This window comes from Streptopelia decaocto (genome assembly GCF_964273445.1).
Source record: "Streptopelia decaocto genome assembly, chromosome: 1".
Taxonomy (NCBI): Eukaryota; Metazoa; Chordata; class Aves; order Columbiformes; family Columbidae; genus Streptopelia; species Streptopelia decaocto.
Genome location: NC_138663.1, coordinates 32,754,015 through 32,775,168, shown reverse-complemented (window position 1 = coordinate 32,775,168; position 21,154 = coordinate 32,754,015). Strand labels below are relative to the sequence as shown.

General features: G+C 35.9%; 1 protein-coding gene across 2 annotated transcripts in view; it reads right to left on the bottom strand.

Annotated features, from left to right (window-relative positions):
* TMEM117 (transmembrane protein 117) overlaps positions 1 to 21,154 on the bottom strand; it is a 242,914-nt gene that overhangs the window by 104,791 nt on the left and 116,969 nt on the right. For both annotated transcript variants that reach the window (XM_082043448.1, XM_082043447.1), the window contains exon 5: positions 6,323 to 6,420. In XM_082043448.1, coding sequence (XP_081899574.1) covers positions 6,323 to 6,420 — 98 coding nt within the window. The remainder of the gene's footprint in view (positions 1 to 6,322; positions 6,421 to 21,154) is intronic.

Sequence of the window (21,154 nt, the reverse complement as noted above, 5' to 3'; positions counted from 1 at the left end):
GTCAACAATGTGCCCTTGTGGCCCAGAAGGCCAACAGTATCTTGGGGTGCATTAAGAAGAGTGTGACCAGCAGGTCAAGGGAAGTTCTTCTCCCCCTCTACTCTGCCTTGGTGAGGCCGCATCTGGAGTACTGCATCCAGTTCTGGGTTCTCAAGTTTAAGAAGGACAAGGAATTACTGGAGAAAGCCCAGTGGAGGGCTACAAAGATGATTAGGGGGCTGGAGTATCTTAAGAGGAAAGACTAAGAGAGCTAGGTCTGTTCAGCCTGGAGAAGAGAAGGCTGAGAGAGGATCTTACCAATGTTCACAAATATCTCAAGGGTGGATGTCAAGAGGATGGGACCAGACTATTTTCTGCGGTGCCCAATGATAAGATGAAGGGCAATGGGCACAGACTGAAGCATAAGAGGTTCCATCTTCACTTTGAGGGTACCAGAGCACCGGAACAGGCTGCCCAGAGAGGCTGTGGAGTCTCCTTCTCTGGAGACATCCAAAACCCACCTGGACATATTCCTGTGCAATCTGCTCTAGGTGAACCTGCTTTAGCAGGTGGGTTGGACTAGGTGATATCCAGAGGTCCCTTCCAACCCCAACCATTCTGTGATTCTGTGATTTACTGAGAGCAATAATATTGTCAAATATTTTTATGTTTTTTTTATACTATTTATACTGTTTACCAGGAAATCTGCCTCACCTTCTGGATTATTCCAGGTTTCCATTCAGTAGTCAGCATCTTATCACAAGAGAAGTTATTTAAATATGTAAGAATAAAAACCTCCATAATAAGGAGAGAATAATGTATGTGTATGTATATGCATGCATATTATAGATACAATTATTTTCTTGTTTCCTGCAGTTGTATTTGTGGGACTGCATCGCAAAAACATTTAGTCAAACTTAATGAAAGGTTTGTTTTTTGGGGGTTAGTATATAATTTAGGTTGACAAAGCTATAATGTCTAATTAGCTTTTATCAGCGCAGGCTATAATGAAAACAATTCATGTTTTAAGAAGTTGTCTTTTGAAATGAATGAACTACATTCACATATGTGAAAAGAGCATAATTGTTCAGTATGCATTTATCTTGACCATGAAAGTACAGAACAAGGAAATATAACTTAGGAAACCGAACACTCAAAGATGTGCACAATATAAAATCTCTTAAAGAAGCTAAGTTTTATTTCTGTTTGGAAGACATGGCTATTTACCTCATAAAGAACCTTCCTCTACTTCCAGGGTATAAAATATTTTCCAATTAAGAATCCTACACAAACCCAAGTTTAACACAATCCTCTATAAACACAACATATGTGCATGAATTAGTACTCTGTAGCAAGTCTGAAAAATCAATTTGAATAAAGCTTTTAAACCTCTGTTACTAACTTGCTGAATCAAAGTACTGTGATTACTAACATACATTTCTGAGCATGTGTGGTTTTATTTTTTATTAAAGAAAGTTAGATAGAGCTTATGGAAACACATACTAAAAGAAGATTATTTAGTTTGCAAAGTCAAACACAGCACATGTAGGGAATCACAAATTTACAATTCTCCATATTACTTTATTTCTTCTTTATGTTGGCATGTTCTTTGTATTATTTCAGACATGAGTCCTATGTCAAAGACATATTATTAATGATTGGACGTGATGATCGTAAAGGTCTTTTCCAACCTAAATGATTCTATGATTGTAAGACTGATTATTGTGTACATGTACAATGAATGTCTACCCAGGGACACCATGGAAATGGATTCCAGTCTGCTACTTGCATATTCAAACATTTCAGCTTGTATATATTATTCTGTCACCCTGCCTGCAATCAATATTCAGCTGCACAATCCACTGTTATCTCTACATTCCACCATTTGATAATCTACCTTTGAATTTCAATTTTATCTTCCCTGGTGACACAAACCTTAGCAGCTCTCTTCTCTTCCTCCAGTAAACTCATTTCTTTTTGTTGGTGTTCTTTTTTCCCCTATAGCTAGAAGTTCACATGAAGAACTTTTATGTCTTACTCACTATAATCCGCCCCATCCTCTATTAGGAAAGTTTTGAGGACAATTAATATCAGAACAGTTTGTCAAGAGAGAGTATTCAGGTCTTGCCTATTAACCAAACCACACACACAACTCAGAGATGTCCCGGTGATTCTTCACAGGACATGGTGAGACACTGTGGAAGACACTATAACGAGGAGATGGTGATTTCAGGCACAAACTAGGCACAGGTTAACCACAGGCCTCGGTGGCAGAGACCTGTATGTTAATACGGGTGACAAATATATAACCTGAGCTCATACTGAGGCGTTAGCATTTGCTGCCTTTAACACCTCCATGCAATTCTGGTGAGAGCTCGCTCCTGTGCAGATGTGTAAGAGCCTTATGCTCTCAGAAAAACTTGGTGTACCATCTCGAAAGCTCAATGTTGCACAGGTTTGTTCACTTGGAACAATAATATAAATACAACAAAACCAGACACACCATAACTATTTAATAAATTGGTTTAAAGTAATTTTTCATGAATGCACTTAACATTATTCTCTTCCATTTGTAGTTCATTTTTAATGCATTTACTTGTCTTTCTTCTGTCTTAACAAGTGGTTTCCTTACAAAAAATCCTTATAAAAAGAGACCTTTTGCATAGATTGGACTTATTTCACGTTTCAGGGGAATAAAAATTATTTGCAAAATAAGAAATCTTCTCATATTGTACATCTCTCTCTGCTTCCTCCAATATCCAACATTAAAAATAACTACTGTTCTATATCATCCTATTTATTTAACTTATCCGTAGCTACTGCTATCAGCTTGTCATCAGTCTTGTCCAAGATCTTTATTTGGCTTAATTGGAGAACCTTGTATTCTTGTTGGTTCTTTCAAATGTCAGTTCTCTCATATCATATAAAAATTGCCTCTCCTAAAATAGCCAAATTATCAACACATCAAAAAAATATAAATTAGCCTATTTCAATTCATGCTTGTTACTTTGCAGTAGTGGTGGTAACCATAGAGCACTGGAGACACTTGTCTCTCTACCGCAGCCTCATCTGACTGCCAGGTGGTGCAGATATTTAACTCTCTGTGGGTATCTTTCTTTTGTAACCCACAAACATGTCTGCATCATCCCAGTAATTCCACTGGGGTGCTTTCTAAAAGCCATGTTGATGATATGCTTTTTTAAACGTGCAAGAAAGCAAGAAAGTGTGTTTGTATTTGCATTGTATCACCATGCAATATAACATAGATGGTAACAGCATTACACAAAGGTGCCTCTGGATGGTGGAATTAGCCATGAGCAGAGCTGGAAATGACCAAAATGGAGACCTTTTTATAAAAAGAAAAAAAAAAAAAAAAAAGAGAGCTTCTCACTGTAAAAAAAAAGTAGAAGGCACTTCAATGAACTCCTTAATGATGGGCTAGACAAAGGCAAATAGCAAATAGACATTTTTGAGCTAGCTGAGCTGTTTGTGGAAGAGTTATGTTGAGAAGACATTCAAAAGGCAGCCAGAATCCTCAGGAGCAACCAGCGACCAGCTGCTACCAATGTTTTCAGAGAATGATTTAAAACAGGAGTTGATAAGCTAAATGAAAACCTTCGCTAATTAGTTGCATTGGAGAGCTGAAAATATTTCCAAATGAGAAACACAAAGCAGTCACATGATCAACTGTTAATAAACAAGTGGTTGGTGCCTTCATCCCAATGACAATCCATCTGTCTTTGGTACTTTCATAAACATTTTCTAATTTTACAAAGTAAACCTGAAAAGAAAAATGACATTAACAGAAAAGCAGCTCCAGTGTGTATTTAAATTTTTTGTTACATTAAGTACTTTGTGCATCACATATCTATATTTGGAATTATTAAAATAGAGTGCACTGTATTATACTATCTCTGCTGAACAGGTGTGCCACTAGGAAATGTCCTGAATAAATGGACTGTGCAGGACAAACTATTGAGGATGCTTCATTTAGGATATTTCAAGTATGAGGCTGCTCAAATCACACTGTTTAAGCAACAAGAAATGAAATACAAATACCCCACATTATCATTAAAACATTATCAATACTTCAACTCGCCATTCTATTTTTCCTACTTATAAGGGTGAAAAATGTCCAGTTTTAGTGATGTCTAAGGTGTGCTATCTGAATAATGTCTCTACAGAATGTCGGCTGTTGCCCAGGGCCATTTTATTTCTCTGCTTAAAGCTAAAAATAAAAGCAGTTATGTCACCCTTTAGGTTTTTGAAATCCCCATTAAGCATATTCTTTAGTATGAGAATCATGCTTTAAAAGAACCATCATTTTTTACTTTATCTTCCTTTTAACCTTTTGGTAGGATTTGTTAATATGAATATTATTTGAAAGAAAACATGAATTTATAACATTTCACACTGCAAGAAGTCAAAACCTCTCTCATAAAAATATTTAAGTACTTTTAGTAGTGTTTTATTGTTCTCCCTGTCTCGCATGTACAAAATCTCACCTTGCTTTTAACCCTTTTTTCCATTCTTCCAGTATATTTGTTTAATTAAGTTTTCTCGTGGCTCTTAACTAACCTCATTTCCACTCTTTCAGACAAGGGTATTCTTCAGACAATGGTAAAAAAGAAAATCAATGATGTTCTAGACGGAGGTTTTTTGCTGAATTAACCAAGTGACTGTAATCATTGCTAGCCCACTTGGTACCTGTCTGAGCATTTTTTTATTCATCTGTGCTACTTTTTGCCCATCCCAACACAATGAGACAGAATCTTCCTCTACATGTCCTGCAATGATGATGGAGGTGTTTGAGCACCACACCCTCCATAACTCAAACTGTTTGGTCATGTTATTTTTTCCAAATAGCTTTTCTAAGATCCCTCTTTCACACTAGCATTTGTTGAATTATTTACTTCATCTTTAAATTCTGTCATGTCACTAATATATATGATGTATACAAACATCAAATACTACTTCTAACATTAAATAATGGGACTCTCCTTTCTTGTCAATGTAACAGAGAATAATTATTTTATTATATCTTTCATTGCACGTTTCTGAACTGATTCGTAAAAGTTCAGCACAGTCCATGGGGCTTACTATTTTCTTAATTGCCTTCAGTATAGAACCTTGTCAAAAGCCTTTTGAAAGTCCAAATAAATTAGATCAAGCATTTCTTCCTCATCCATTATTTTGATGACATGTTCAAAGAGTTCTAACAGATCAGAGAAGGTTTTCTTTCAGCAAAGCTATGGTGGCTTCTTTTAGGAAAATTTAATCTAGAGTTTTGCTCATGATTCTATTATTGATGATGTATTCAATCCATTTAGCTAATACTGAACTCAGACTTACAGGCTAGTATGATAATTCTAGTTTGTTGGAAAAGCAAACAAACAACAACAAGAACAAAAACAACCACCACCACCATGAAAAAACAGTAGCCAAATTTTAACATTCAGTTTTTCAATAGGCAAATAAATGCTAGTAAAATTTGCATCAGCTCAGCCCCTTCAGTTCCTTATAAACCTTGTTTGCAGCCAATCAGCCATCTGATTCTGCTTTCTTTTTAGTCTTTAAACTTCTCTTATAATTTCCTTTAATTGCCTCAATTGAATACAATATCTTATTTTTACTGCTTGAAAAGTATAGATATTTCATTCAATTTTCTGTAGCAGAAGCCATGTAAATAAATCTTTCAACTTCTCTGTAACAATTCCTTCTAAATGTACTCTTCAAAAAACAGCACATCTACTGATGTTTTCACAAGGTTTTCTGCTTCAAATGTAGTTCCATTTTTTCCTGTTACAATTTGTTTTCTGTTTTAACAGTTATAATTTACCTGGAAGAGGCTACATTTGGCATCAAATAAATGCTTACGCCTCACAATTTTTCCCATTGATTTTTAAATATTTTTCTTAATAATCTGAAGATGACTCACTATTTGAAATCCCATTGATGTGTTAATTCAAAAAATTGCTACAATTAATTTCAAGGTCACAAAAGGACACATCAAGTTAATGTAATTAGAAGGACTGACAATGGGACACCTAAATATTATCACACATAGCAAAAATTTTGCAACTCAGTTATAAAAAGCATCAAAGATATTAAAAAAGCAGTAAAACCCGCTCTGAAATTACATTTTTATACCAACTATTCTGATTAGAAATTGGTCACTCATGTACAACTTTTGTAATGTTTAATTTTTCATTAGACTAAGTTTCCTTTTTTCCAGCCATATATTCCATTTATATTTCTTACTGTCGTAGACAATTAGAAGATATGTTTTTGGATGTTCTGTAAAAGGTTCATTTCCAATAATTTGATTTTACTATTTTCCTACCAGAATAAAATGATCCTAATGTTTCCTTTCTTCCAAAAAGCTCTGGCAGACTTTCCCCAGTCTGGATAGGGTTTGTCCTGAAGCATCATATCTGTGACCTACAAGGAAATAAGGAATAATACACAGTTAAACTGGTGTCACAAAAAAAGGACTAACGTGGACTTTACAAACACTTTATTTTATGTATGACATACCTGCTTCAGTTCTGATAATTTCAATAGTTAGACAGTAGAAAAATAGTATCTCTAGTGTTATTTGCAATCAAGATAAAGTATATTGGCCTACATATGCTGCCCCTAGAAGTGCACACAGCTCCTTAATGAACAAGGAATCCTGTGGAGATCCAAAGATAAGAAGAGGAACTGGTCTAAAAGTTACCAAAAAATGCTGTCCATAAGCTACAGTTCCCTATCACTCTGAAGGTTTCCAGTCCAGCCTGGGTGGCAGGATTCACTTCCCTGAGAACAGCATCAGCAGAATTTCCACTCTTGAAATCAGAGCTGTAGCTGGGGAGTGCAAGACTCTGAATTAAGCACTATATGCCATTTATCATATCTTCTCACTTCCTGGTATCAGTAAGAAAAGCACACTTGGGTATAGACACACGAAAATCCCTTAAAACTTGCACAAAATTTTAAAAGTATGAAATATTTATTCTCATTTTCATAATTCCTATCTAAAGAGACCATTTCCTTTCTCTGTCCAGAGACTCATATGCATGCACTGCATCTGGGTGGAACACAAAAAGTATTAAAAATGACTTTCAGCTAAATGAGGGAGGTGAATACCCTTAGGCGCTTGCATCTTTGGGGTGCTGTGTTTTCATATCTGTATACTTCAAGTAACTGTACTAAGAAGCACCGAAAGTTATATTACAGGAAACTCATCAGTTCCATTGTGCAAAACATCCAGAAGAGTAAAAAACCTACCCACATGTAGAGATTAAGAAATAATTGAACAGATAAAAGAAACAGGGGTGAGCACCTGCTTAAAAATTCAGATAACTAAAACAAATTCTTACTATCTGTCACTGGTATTAGTACGCAGTGGAAAATTATGAACTGTTTTGTTTATTCTGAAAATAACTCTTCATAAGATTCCAGAAGTAACTTCAAACTGAAGTCAATAATTCTATTTTTTTTTTCCCACTACATTTATTTTGATATACAGAGTTTTTAAAATCCAGTTTACCATCCAGAGTGTGAGCTATCACTTTCGATCAATGACATTGACAGTGTTTATCAAAAAGAACACATGGCCCATGATTAAATTAAAACTACATACAAACTACATTCAGCTTCTAAATTTTGGTTCAAATTCCATTTGGGACTCAGGACAAAGAATAATGAATACGTTAAATAAATAGAAAAACACAATCTAGGATTTTATGATTCCATTAAGTCTAGCCTGAAGAAAGAACAGATTATACCCTGAAATACCATCTTCCCTAATTGTTTTATATAGATAAATCTTTTTTCTGATCAGCATACTATGATACTTTTTTATAAGATCCCTATTATCTAATAAATATTTTGATAAATATTTAATGCTGAACAAGGCCTCTGTGAAGATTTAATCCACTACTTCAGTAATACCTTTTTCTCTTAGGAAGATTCTACATAGTAATGAATATTTGCAAAGAAGAACAGATATATTGAGAGTTTTTATTCCATTTTCAAAATATTTTCTCCAGACACTTTCTGGGAAATACTTATTGCATTTGGTAGAAGCATGCAATCTGCTGCTGTGTGACCAATTATTAGAGTAGCATGTTTCATAAGAACGACATTCAAGAAGGAGACATTTTCTGAGGAAAATGGCAAGATGAGGCAGGAAACGTTCTTTCTGATATCAGACAGTTGGTCTTTCATCTCCCAGATTTGGCATTTATTTAAAGTCGTATCACCAGATCAATGTCAGGTTGGTTGCAGCTAAATTGGCTGAAGCAAAGACAGTCATTAAAAGGATGCATTCCATAAAGGGAAATCCAATTACCTTTAGCATTAGAGAAATCAAATTCATTTCCTGGTTTGGTCAAGGACAGTCACTGTGGAAAACAGTTCATGGGAGAAATGCACTCAACACTGTCATATCGTGCAAATAAGTTTTAGATAGGAACATCAAAACCTCATTGCTGCTGTTAGAAGGATAATGATGTTTTTATAAAAAGGAAAAAAATATAAATTTTAATTTAATTTGCACAACTTAGCATAAAGAGATGCATAAGTGTGCATTTTTCCCCCTCTCTTTGTATTTCACAATGCTATTACTGGCCAGAAAACTTTTCTCTCTTTTTTAGTCAACTATATTTGAAAATACTGTGGATACTCAGGAATAAAAAACAATTGATCACTTAGTAATTCTATGGATGCATGCATCCTACAGAATCAAGATAAAACAGGGAAAGCCACTTACAAAGTAATTAAGCAATGTATTTTTTTCGTGAACTAAAAGATGTGATATACTTTAATCAATTAATTACACTGCTTCAATTTGGAAAGGAATGGCCCCTACATATAATGACTGTGTACTCTCGTTTTATTTAGTGCCTCATGAGAGAAATGTTTACAGTTTATTAAAGTGCACAAACTGCAAAATACATATTCTCTGTTTTTTTAAGTTACACAAGTGCCACAGCAAAATATCATCATAAAAAATGAGTATGCCTTGCAATACATTGTAATATATTATGGTATCTTAAATTTCACTTTGCCAAAAAAAAAAACCAAAAACCAAACAACAAAAAATTTTATTAACTATTCTTATCACTCACTTCACATTAAATATGAAGATAATTATAATGTTTTTAAAAAGGAATATTACTATCCTTAAATGGGTAGCAAAATGTCGTGATTCACAATTTTGTTGCAGAAAATGAAATGGTTCATTTTGATATGATATACTACAACAATTTGGAAAACTATGTCATATCTTATAGAAGAAAGAACCCAGGACTCAAAGTTCAGAACATGTAACTGACACAGACAAAAAGCAAAAGCAAATTTTGCAGAAAGCAAAATTATAAAAACTTCAAAAAAACCCAACAAAACAGTAGGATACATAAGGCACCTGAGATATGCTAAATGGAACAATAAGAGTCCTTAAGGATTGCTTACTCCTTCTGTGTAGTTGCTCTTTGAATGTATTGCTCAGGATACTCAGCACACACTTTAGATCTCTCTGCCCTAGACAGTCATGTCAAACGATGCTGTGTTGTATGTCAACAGGATCCTTCCCAGCAGAGTCAATATTTGCAGTGGGAGTTTCAGGTAAGGCTAAGTATGTTTTCAATTAATAAGCTAACTGCAAGTGAAACTTTATTTAAAAAAAACAAAACAAAACAAAACAAAACAAAAACAATAAAAAAAAGGTGACCTAATACTTTGGTCACACTTTCAAAGTATCTTCCAAATTCTTCACTAGTAGGAACTATGCTGTAACCTTCAGAGCAAACTAATGCAAACTGATAATTCCTGGAAAACAAATGGGGCATGAGCTGCTGGCCAAGCTGTTTTCATCTGCCAAATTGCATTTTAGAAACCTAGAAGTATAAAAGTACACTGGATAGATTCATAATAGCACTTCTGCACATAAGCAACTGCAGAAACTGTATCTTGAAAGAGAAATGGACTCTGAACAAGCTCTCTAGGATGTGATGTATTCCACGCTGTAACATTCATTAAGTAGAGACCAACACTCAGTGGAGGATTTCCATTTCTTATTCGCAAATCTTCAAAACAGGGTAAGAACAGCCCACCAGCATTTAACAGAATGTAGAAGCCAAGATCCACAGGAAAAGCCTGGAAATACAAACCTAATGGCGAACTCTGAAATCTTTTTTATTATTTTTATACAGGAATGAGCAGTGAAAGGTCTAATGGACAAAAGGACTACAATATCTCATATCACTAAAGAAGCTGTTCATACGCAACTACTCAGCCAGGAGGACAAGACATCATGGTGCTATTGCTGGAAAAGGGAGTAGCCTGAATAACTCTGCATTTGGAAAAATACATATATCTGCCACTGCCAAGTACATGACTCCAGTACTAAGTGTTAATTTTTTCTATTTTAATCACTTTAGATTTTTGAAATATCTTATTTTAAACCATAACCTTCTTCATCAGTAGAATTAAATTAGTTTAACTTGAAACTCAGCCTTTAAATAGTTCCCAAGTAGCAGTCCTGCAACTGAGGAATTTAATTGATGGGGATGCCAGAGTGTCGGGGCAGGTCTGAGGGCGGTTTCCCAGAGCAGGCGTGTGCACGTTGCTTGGTTTCATGCAGCACAATGTTCCACATCAAAAGAACCCCTTGACATCTTTTGCAAAGACTCAGCACCGCTTGTGTGTTTCTGAAAAGTACGCCTTTTTTTTTTCTAGCGAGTGGGGCTAAATCAGGTTAAAGTAATTATGTTTCCTGAAGTCAGTGTGAAGCCAATGAGAGGTAATGTATAATATATGGCTGAGTGCATACACTCCCTTTGCTTTGTTGCTATGTGCTTTTAGGTAAGAGCTATATATAGGTGTCCCGCTAACTACACATCAATTCTTTATCATATCTTAGTCTTCAAGTACTATCACAGTAATCATACACCAAACCAGGGAAACATTTAGTATTCAGTCATTAAAAGCTTCTATCCATCATTTTTGTCTTCATCTTCTTTGAGATATTTAATAACTGTAGAGCTGTTCACTTGATGTACAGAAGTAACCTATATGGAAAATGCTTTTATGCTTTTTCGTGTGGATGTTAGGGAAAAAAATATCTTCTGTGGATCATACACCAACACTTCCATGGCTTACACAATGATAATATGAAATGCCTTCTTTAATTATGAAATTGTTTTGGCAGTTGAACAGAAATATCAAAAACTTCATTACACATCCTTCAGAAATAACTGTTAATTTATTTTAATCCACTCTGCTGCATTTTGGAATATACTAAATGTGTAAATGTTTGGAAAGAAATGTAACAAATATTTGTACTTGAGCTTACTGATCCATAAGGAGGATGTTATTTTTCAAGATAATATTAATAGTCAGCTGTAAATATGCTGCTAGATTTTAAAGTAGTTTTGTCTGCTTCTTAGATTTTCAAACATTCTTAATGCAGTTTTGTTACTACCCTGAAAACATTCAGGCTCGTGCTATTTTTTTTTATATTAGCATTTTCAAAACAACAGCAATCATAAAGACAAAATACGGCCCCTTCAATCTACTCTTTAATTGTTTTCTCATTTTAATCAGAGCAAACACATTGTTCTTGTCTTACTAACATGTATTGTTTTAACAATAGGTAAATCCTGAAAAACAACACTAACTTCCTGTCACAATTCAGTGATTAATATGAATGATAAATAATATTATGGTTCACTTCTGTTGCTTCTTCAATAGCCCTCAGTATTATTTTGTGCATTTGCACATTTCCAACCAGTAACATGTTTCCAGAATGTTACAAGATCTTACTCTCCTGATCCCCTGCATTTGCACACATGCACTGTCTTATATCCGAATTTCCACCAGTTAAAGAACCAAGGGTGTTATATTAATTATTGCCCTCTTTACTGACCCATGCAAATTTATTTCTTCACCCACTGAGGAAGAAGAAATCTTCTTCTCTTTTAGCCAGTAGATCTTGATTTGGTTTTTTGAATATTATCATAGCAGTTTCTGCCATAGTCACAATCCATGCAGGGATAACAACTCAGGAACAAGAGATGAATAACTAAAAATAACTAAAAATATATACAGTTCAGAAAAGTCTCCCCTGTCAGCACTTCCTTTCATTTTCCAATTCAAGTTAGGACAGAATGCTCCATACAGCCAGTGTCTAGCCCACAATCACTTTGTGGTGAAAAACTTCTTTAAATATCAAAAGGTGAGTTAAGGAGAAATCTGGACTGCAATTATTTCAGGTCTATTCTGGAAATTACACTTTATATTTCAATATCAGCAGAAATAACTCCTGAATAGATTTTTTTTTTAATCAATCTGAAACAAACAAAAAAGAAGAATAATTTTCTTTTAAGTGGAAATTCCTTGACACTTTATAAATATCAATAACTCTTTAGGAACAATTGTACAACTGAAGTAGGGCTTTAGCAGAAAAAAATTCCAGACTACACCACCTCATTTCCTATTATGTTTCAGGTCCCTACTGTGCACAGAAATCAATGTATATATGCAACAAAAACATATTGACTGCTATGTTGCAAGCACTTGCTGTTTATATAACCACCAATCCCATGTTTCAGAAAATTCTTTCTTCTTGCTTTACCCTATTAGTGTCATAAATGCAGAAGCAGAGATCTGGGCAATACCATGTACTGCGAAGTGTAGGGCATAAAGCCACACCATGATCTTTATTCAAGGCATTCAACTCAGTTCCATCTTAGGCTGACATGGCAGGAGATTGCTTTACTCGTTTAGGGAGCTTAGTGGTTTTGGTAAAAGTCCAGAGACCCAAGTCATGCTGTGTTTGGTGCACATATGCCATACGCATATAGACCAATGCAGATTCTTTTAATAGGTAGCGAGAAGAAAAAGCATTTCTGGGGCACAGTTCATTTCAAAATGGGTTTGGTTGTAAAGATGTACCTATTTCTTTCACTCTAAAACAGAACCTGCTCAAATGTTCACACTGCTGACACTGGAAGTCTGGTAATATGAATCCCAACCTTGTTTCCTACATTTCTAGTGTTTCTCATCAAAGTGGCATTAACTTAGTTAATGATATGCATGATGGCTCATTAGGAATGAGGGTTCATCACAGGCAAAGGGCCATATTCACAGAATCACAGAATCACAGAATCACAGAATGTCAGGGATTGGAAGGGACCTCGAAAGATCATTTAGTCCAATCCCCCTGCCAGAGCAGGAACACCTAGATGAGGTTACACAGGAATGTGTCCAGGCAGGTTTTGAATGTCTCCAGAGAAGGAGACTCCACAACCTCTCTGAGCAGCCTGTTCCAGTGTTCTGTCACCCTCACTGAGAAGTTTCTTCTCAAATTTAAGTGGAACCTCCTGTGTTCCAATTTGAACCCATTACCCCTTGTCCTATCATTGGTTGTCACTGAGAAGAGCCTGGCTCCATCCTCATGACACTCACCCTTTATATATTTGTAAACATTAATGAGGTCACCCCTCAGTCTCCTCTTCTCCAAACTAAAGAGACCCAGCTCCCTCAGCCTTTCCTCATTAGGGAGATGCTCCACGCCCTTAATCATCTTTGTTGCCCTATGCTGGACTCTCTCCAGCAGTTCCCTGTCCTTCTGGAACTGAGGGGCCCAGAACTGGACACAATATTCCAGGTGTGGTCTCACCAGGGCAGAGTAAGGAGGACCTCTCTCAACCTACTAACCACCCCGCTTCTAATACACTCCAGGATGCCATTGGCCTTCCTGGCCACAAGGGCACAGTGCTGGCTCATGGTCATCCTGCTGTCCACCAGGTCCCCCAGGTCCCTTTCCCCTACACTGCTCTCTAATAGATCACTCCCCATCTTGTACTGGAACCTGGGGTTGTTCCTACCCAGATGTAAGACTCTACACTTTCCCTTGTTATATTTCATTAAATTTTTCCCTGCCCAACTCTCCAAGTTGCCCAAGTTGCCCAAGCAAAGGATTGTCGAGAACTGACAAGTCATATCACAAAAGGGTATCCAATCTGGTGAGGAGAGTCAGCCAATGCAAATACCAGATACAGAGGTACTTGCCTAGGTGCTTGACTCAGGTTTCCACAGGATGTATTTCTGTGGTTTTGAGATTTAAAATGAAGAGCTCTCTAGGGAATGATGCCAAAGATGCACTGTTTTACTTTGGCATGGTAGACTATTGATTAAAGATATCAAAGGGAAGTGCCCATTTTTAGTCTCAGACCTACCAGTGCTTTAATTTTAACCAGTGTTATAGGCTTTATTCACTGATTTAATGCAAAAAGCACAGCAAGTGCCTTTGGTAAGAATGAGCCCTCAGGACTCCTCATCTCATGTAGCTACAGAATCAGACCCTTTTGCAATCTATCCTTTATTTCAGCCTATGAATCTTGTACACGTAGCTACAAAGCAAAGCACTGAAGAAAGAATTGAGCCAGCATGTGATGAGCAAATAGGTAGCCTCTGCTACCTTGATGTTCAAAATGTGTTCACACTGAAAGCGAATATTTAAGCAAAATGCAGGTAGTAGTTCTTAAGTTAGAGTGAGATCCATCATATCTTAGAATACTGCAGGAATGTAAGCATTTCCACATTTACCTCCAAACTACAGCAACATACAGATTCCAGGCTCACAGCTGTACAGTCAAATCACATAAACACAGGAGTATTTGTTTTAGCATATACGAAACTATACATTAAATGATGGCACGTAGTAACTAAGGTGTGATTCATTCTCTGAGACTGTCTTAACCTAAGCAATATCTTGATGTCTGAATGAGTCTGCAAATCACAGACAACAAGATCAATTGACTGATCTCATAAGGACAGAGAGCTCAGGAAGTTCACTACCAGTAGCAATGAAAAACTGGGAAAAAATCTGGTTTGATTTGGCTTAATACAACATAGACGCTGAACTGTTCTTGCTAGATTGACAACAGTTCTGGATGTATCAACATGGTGAACGTATGTCTCCAAAGAGAGTTCTGGACTTTCAAACAGGAAGTTTACCAACTTACCTTCTGTAGAGCAAGCTACTGATTCAGGCATGTATCTAAAAATGTCCAATGTCAGTTCACAAGACACGAGGGAGTCCCATGCAAGACATATTCACAAGATAAAGGTTCCTACTAATTAGATTTAATTTCAGGTCTGCCTTCTTTCGACATCTCCATTTAACCATTTTCTTGATGAGACTTGCAAGTGTTCACGTGCTGTAACTGATGCAAACGGGCCTTTGACTGCTCCTCTTGGGCAGTGGCAACATTTTTATCTGTATCATGATGCCCTCAGAGACTCACAGTTATACTTGTAAACTGTCAATGCAACTTCTTTTGTGTAGTCTATGCTTTGATTTGCCAGAAGGTCATAATTTGCTGTTCTGACAATTGTAGTTTTGTTCTTCAGAAAAATGTTGGTGTCCATAAGTGACAACACATATGCCCGTAGGTGCCTTTTCACCTGCCTTTCCCTTTCCCACTAATACTTTTTAATTCTATTTGGTGACCTAATGGGTGATAGAAGCCCATCAAATGTATAGGCAACAGTTCCAGTGAGGACATAGTGTTAAGGTGATTCTATGGCAGATGAGGGAGTGAAAGAATAAGAAACTTCTGTGACAACAGCATACTACTAGTGACTAACATGGGATGTTGCTGTTTTCTTCTCTATTTAACTTCCACTTAGTTACTGTTGAGGAAGTATCTTCTTGTGGAGAATCTGAGTGAATGTGAGGTATAATGGGTATGTTTTGCCACTTGTTTGTTGGGAACTGTTTTCACTTTACACAGTGTGTTCTAGATCAACAGCAAACATTAACTAGAGTAAACATAAGTAGCATAAGCACATCTTTCAAAAATCTCTGTTGGTGTCTACATGATGCAGAAACTGGTAAAAATGAATTCATCAACTGAAATAAAAATGAAGGATACGATTTCAAGCTCTGATGTTTACCCTCTGTCTTCCACCACTCTCTCACACGCAGGCACGTGAGCCACAGGAGAACCACTTGAAGACCTGGAGGTTGCCAGCAACATGCACACAGGCCACTCTGCTGAGGCACTCGCCTGCTTCCTCTTGCCAGAACAAAGAGCCTAATTAAAGGAAAATCCTTCTCCATGCTGCTGACACCATGCTGCTTTTCCAGTTGTTTCAGAGCTGTGATGTGCTGACAGCTCAGAGTGGTTTCAATCCATTTCACTTCTTTACGGTGCCTGGCACAGAGAAGCTGTAGCTTCAGAATAAGTAAATGGGAACTTGAAAGTTCCTTTACGTGGCCTTTTCTGTCCTGCACTCAACAAACACAGCTACTATATGATTATGTTTTCACTCAAAGTAGAGAATGAGAACAATTCTGAACGAGTTTCTCATAGTTTCTAGAAATACTAACTTGAAAATGAAAACTGTTAACAGAAAACAAACTGAAAAAATTCATTAAGAACTTCTTAAAAACCTTCCCATGGCTCTTTACATTATTTTCTTTATCACACTACAAGGGATTATTATTATTATTATTAACTAAAAGAATTTTCTGCTCAACTCCCAGTCTTTTGCCAAATTTATGGGCAACATTATTAATTGTTTTTAATTACCCTTATATACTGAAGCCGCAACCACATTGAAAACACAATCCAATTTAGAAATCCTTCTATTTGTCCACATTTCCTGTACAATTCTGCACTTGATGTGCGAGCATGGTCACAGTTTCGTCCAATATCCATTAAAAAAAAACAAAACAAAACAACTTCAGTCTTACTTCCAGAATAAAGAGTCTAAATGGAAGGTACTCAGTGGGAGGTGATTTGTACCAATTCCCCTTTAACAGAGGAAAATCTCAAGATGCTGTTACAAAGTCAGTTGCTATTCTGAATAACAACTATTTCACTTTGAAAAAGTCAGTCAACTATTTTCTGTGTCAGATTCTGTTCTTTAAGAACTTTCAGACAGTCAATTTTTAACACATTAAATTATAATTAAAATGTAAAAATATCCATCAAAATGCACAAAAGGAATGTAGTCTCTTTTCAAAAAGCAGAGAAGTAGTGATTAGTCTTAAACTGTATTGGGATTGTTCAGTGTTGAAAGAGGAACACATGTCCCTATTCCCTGAATAGGGAACTTTTGGGATTAATTATTCAGAAAATGGAGATCATCATTTAAATTGTGTCTATTAAAAAATAATAATACTGGAGGCCTATAGGGTTTCAAACATAGTGATATTGCTATTCCTTTAAAATGATGAGATAGGTCCAGCTCAGATATACCAAATTAAGAAAGATAATATTATTAAGTTTCCTTTTATTTGCATTTAGGTTTTAAGTTTTTAGGCTTGTGTTTTGAAAGACTTCCCACCAAATACAATGCCTTGAAACAAAGTGGAAGATAAAACACTCTTATAGTCACATAAAATTCCAAATTTTGGCTTTCAGATAAAGTTCCTGCTACTGCAGTGTCAAGACAAAATATTACCATTTTTAACAACTGGGAATATTGATATCTTTTTGTATAAAAAACACCAAAGGGGAAAGCTGGTTATTAAACATTAATAGATACAACTGAAAATGTTTCATACTGATCCTTGTTTGGGAAGAATATTGAGTATACACAGGGGATAATGGTTTGTGAAGAATTCTGAAGTACTAGTTGGGTTGCTAGAGGATATTTTGAAAAAGGAGATACAGTAAGATAAGAGCTGAGAGAAATTGCTGTAACTCTAGGGACAGGATTTTATACCTCCTTCTGGACTTGTGCTGAAAGATGTTCCACAGTCAATTTGACAGTAAGTAGATACCAGGTTTTGCAGGCTGACAAGTCAAGGATGGGTAGAAATGATTGGTAGTAACATTGATTTCTCACATCCCCTTGGCCATAGAAAATATCAGTCTTTAACCAAAGTGCTTGGTTACCCAAGCATGGGCAGAACTTTGTATTTTTGTTTCTTTAGACAATAAGGTGTGAAAGAATGTCAGGACCTCAGGGCAAATAGAACATTCAAAGACAATCGAAGGAAAGTTGTTCCACTTTCAAGCACACTTGAGAACACAATCCTTAATATACAGTCATTATTCAGTCTTACTATACAGTCTGTGTCGATGCTATACTTCCATTTGAAATTGAATCTCTCTTATATAAATAAAGAATCAAGACCTTTTTCAAGTTTTCTTTCCTGGCTTCATATTCATCCCTACCTATCTGTAAACATTCATTCCATGAGGAAGCAGGATTGATATAATTTAGAAGAATGCAAATAACATTAGACCATGGTTGCACAGTTATTTGCCATTTGTTTGATATGTTTATTCTTTATCTATTGTCTACACGCAAATCCATATGAGGTCAGCTAATGGTCACTCATTAAAACATACTCTTAACTTATACATATTCATAAGACACGCTGTAGAGAAAAACAATATATTCTTTAAAAAAGAATAAAGGAGAAAAATCTCAAGGAGACCAACTTTACATGAAAGGGAAAGTTGGTTTCCTTAAAAGTTCAGATGTTACAAATTAAAGAACGGTGCTTTATCAACATAGTATAAAGCAGACTTTTTTATCAGATTCTCTTTTGAACAACAATTTTTGGTCAATTATTACTTCTCATGTGGACATTTCTTAAGGCTGTACCATGCCGTGTGCACAGCTGACGCAGTCCAATCTTTGTTCTACAGCTGGTCTTGTTTGTCATCTTGGCTTACTTGATTAAGCATTTTAATCAGTGTTTTGCATAAGTTTGTGCACCTTCTGTTGAAAATTGTCTGGCTGGTATTTAGCTGAAAACCAGTTGACTTCTGAACATGTTACTTAGGCTTTGGCTATTTCTCATTCCATAACTTTTGAAGGGTTCACAATTGGTATATTAAATTCTGTCTTTACAAAGCAAAAACGAATGTTCTCCAATAACTACAAAATTATGTATTAATAATGTTGGTAAGCAGCTTCTAATGAAGCTGCTAAGCTGTTTTACATTTAGCATAATGCCACGGAGAATATATAACAAGACTGCCTCATCTTTCCTTAAGATTTGACCTTTTTACCTCTATAAAATAAAATAAAATACTAGTTTTAGTTTTGTATTTATGCCCTTTCTTCTGTTTTGTTAAGTCACTCTTCTTCTTCAGCCAGATCAGGTGTTTGGTGGGGTTTTTTGGGACAAAGTAATCCTGCATTTCCCCCCAGAGTTCTCAGGAAATTGAATGCAGATTATATTTACATGCTCCGATTAGCTATAATGCACAATTTAAAATCACCTTTATTTCATTCATTCTGTCTATGTTTATATGTGCTTCCCTTATGATATTAGCATAACCCAGGAAACATTATCATTTGGGCTTTTCTGAGTAGACCATTTGGCTGAGCTTCAGCTGTTTGCCTTGCTCTCTTAGCACAAGGAGGGAAACACCATGTTTTGGGAAAATATAAGTCCCCCTCCACAGCCCAGATCATGTTATCTTAATACCTTCTAGAAATTTTTATTAATAAATAAGAAATAAAAAGCTCCCCAATGACTAAGCATAAACAGAAGGACTTAAAAATAATATACCTTTGTCTTATAATTGTAAAGAGAAGACAAAAATTCAGATTATTAGTGTTCTCAAGCAATAACTGCACATTCTCAAGGCGTACGAGACAACAAAATTCACTTTATCTGGGAAAAGAAAAGGATACTATATTTACTGGGTATCTAGCATTGTCATAGGTAAACTAAATAAATATTTACAGTTAATATACTTATGTCAACTCTGTATCAAATATATACTTTCTGCATTACTGAAGTCTCATCCTCTCTGCCTTGACTATAATAGGTCATCTTTGAACCAGTTCCTAGACTCCAGTTTCGGTGCCTCTGAATTCTCATTGTTCAACATAAGTCCTTGCTCAGAAAAATGTATTTTAAAATTATTAATGCCAGGACTGAGCAGCTTGATTGTACAAGAGCACTGTGACATTGTATCTGACAACTCCATTCCACCTCCCATTTGAAAGACAGTCCAAGGAAAACTGAGCTAGTGCTGATGCACTTGCGTTTTAACCTAGGTACATATTAACCTAGGAGGCATTGCTGGCTTAATGACTATCTAGCAGACTTAATGTGGTAAAACTTCAAGCATAAATGACAAATATAAGTGGTGACGCTTGGTATAGATATAACGCATAAAGCTGGAGTATAGGTTCCCTGATTTATCTTGTCACATAAATAGGATTCTCAAGAAAATGTTCCTGCCAGTTGGTTGAAAAATTGGAACAGATTTTTTTAGGTTTATTAACATAAGCATATAAACGTAAATCTATATATGCTTAAAAACCAGTAATATCTGTAAACACTTTCATTAAAATTGCAGTTCCTCTGTGTATATTGGCAAAAACATTTTATGAAGAATGAAAGATGATAACAGCTCTAGATTAGCTAAAATTGGTATGACCTTAGGTCTGGTACAAAGTATTTCTCATGTAAAAATACAGTATTTACAGGCATTTTTAGTTTCTAATAAGACCTCTTGAATCCTATGCACAGAAAATGAAAGTTTAATAAAGACCCTTATCAGCTTTGAAAAATCTGATCATTTTTATGGGAAAATGAAACAAGAAAATAGACAGTCAGACATAACTGAAACAAGTTTAAGAAAGAGAGTGACCTTGATGGAAGATAGGAAGAGAGAAGTGTGGAAATGATTAAATACTGAAAATGAGAGCATGAGGTTGAAATAAACTCAGTAAATGGACATACCAATGTATAAATGCAAAAGAATGGAGATCCAGTTCAGAGCTTAAAAGCACTTGTTTACAGTTCCTTTAAAAGAAATGAAGGTTGCCACTGACAGGTAAACTGTCCCTAGATTAGAGAAAGTTGCCAATTTAAGCTAGATACTAAAATATCTCCCACAACATCTCAGGCTGGCCATTCGTTTCTGAAGTGTTCAAAAAGAGAATCCAAACAGCTGTTGATGTAATACAGGAGATCAACCCACAGGACAAAAACCAAGTCAAGAGAGACAAAAGACACAACTTCTGGGAGCAGAAAGTTCAGGTCTAAGACCCCACTGTTATCATGTGCTTGAAAGACAGGGAGGAGATAGATACTATCTGAAGTTCCAACATGGTTTCAGCTGGGATAGAGTTAATCTAGTAGGTGGTAGGGAGCTATGTTCTGTATTTAGTATGAGAAGAATATTGATAATGC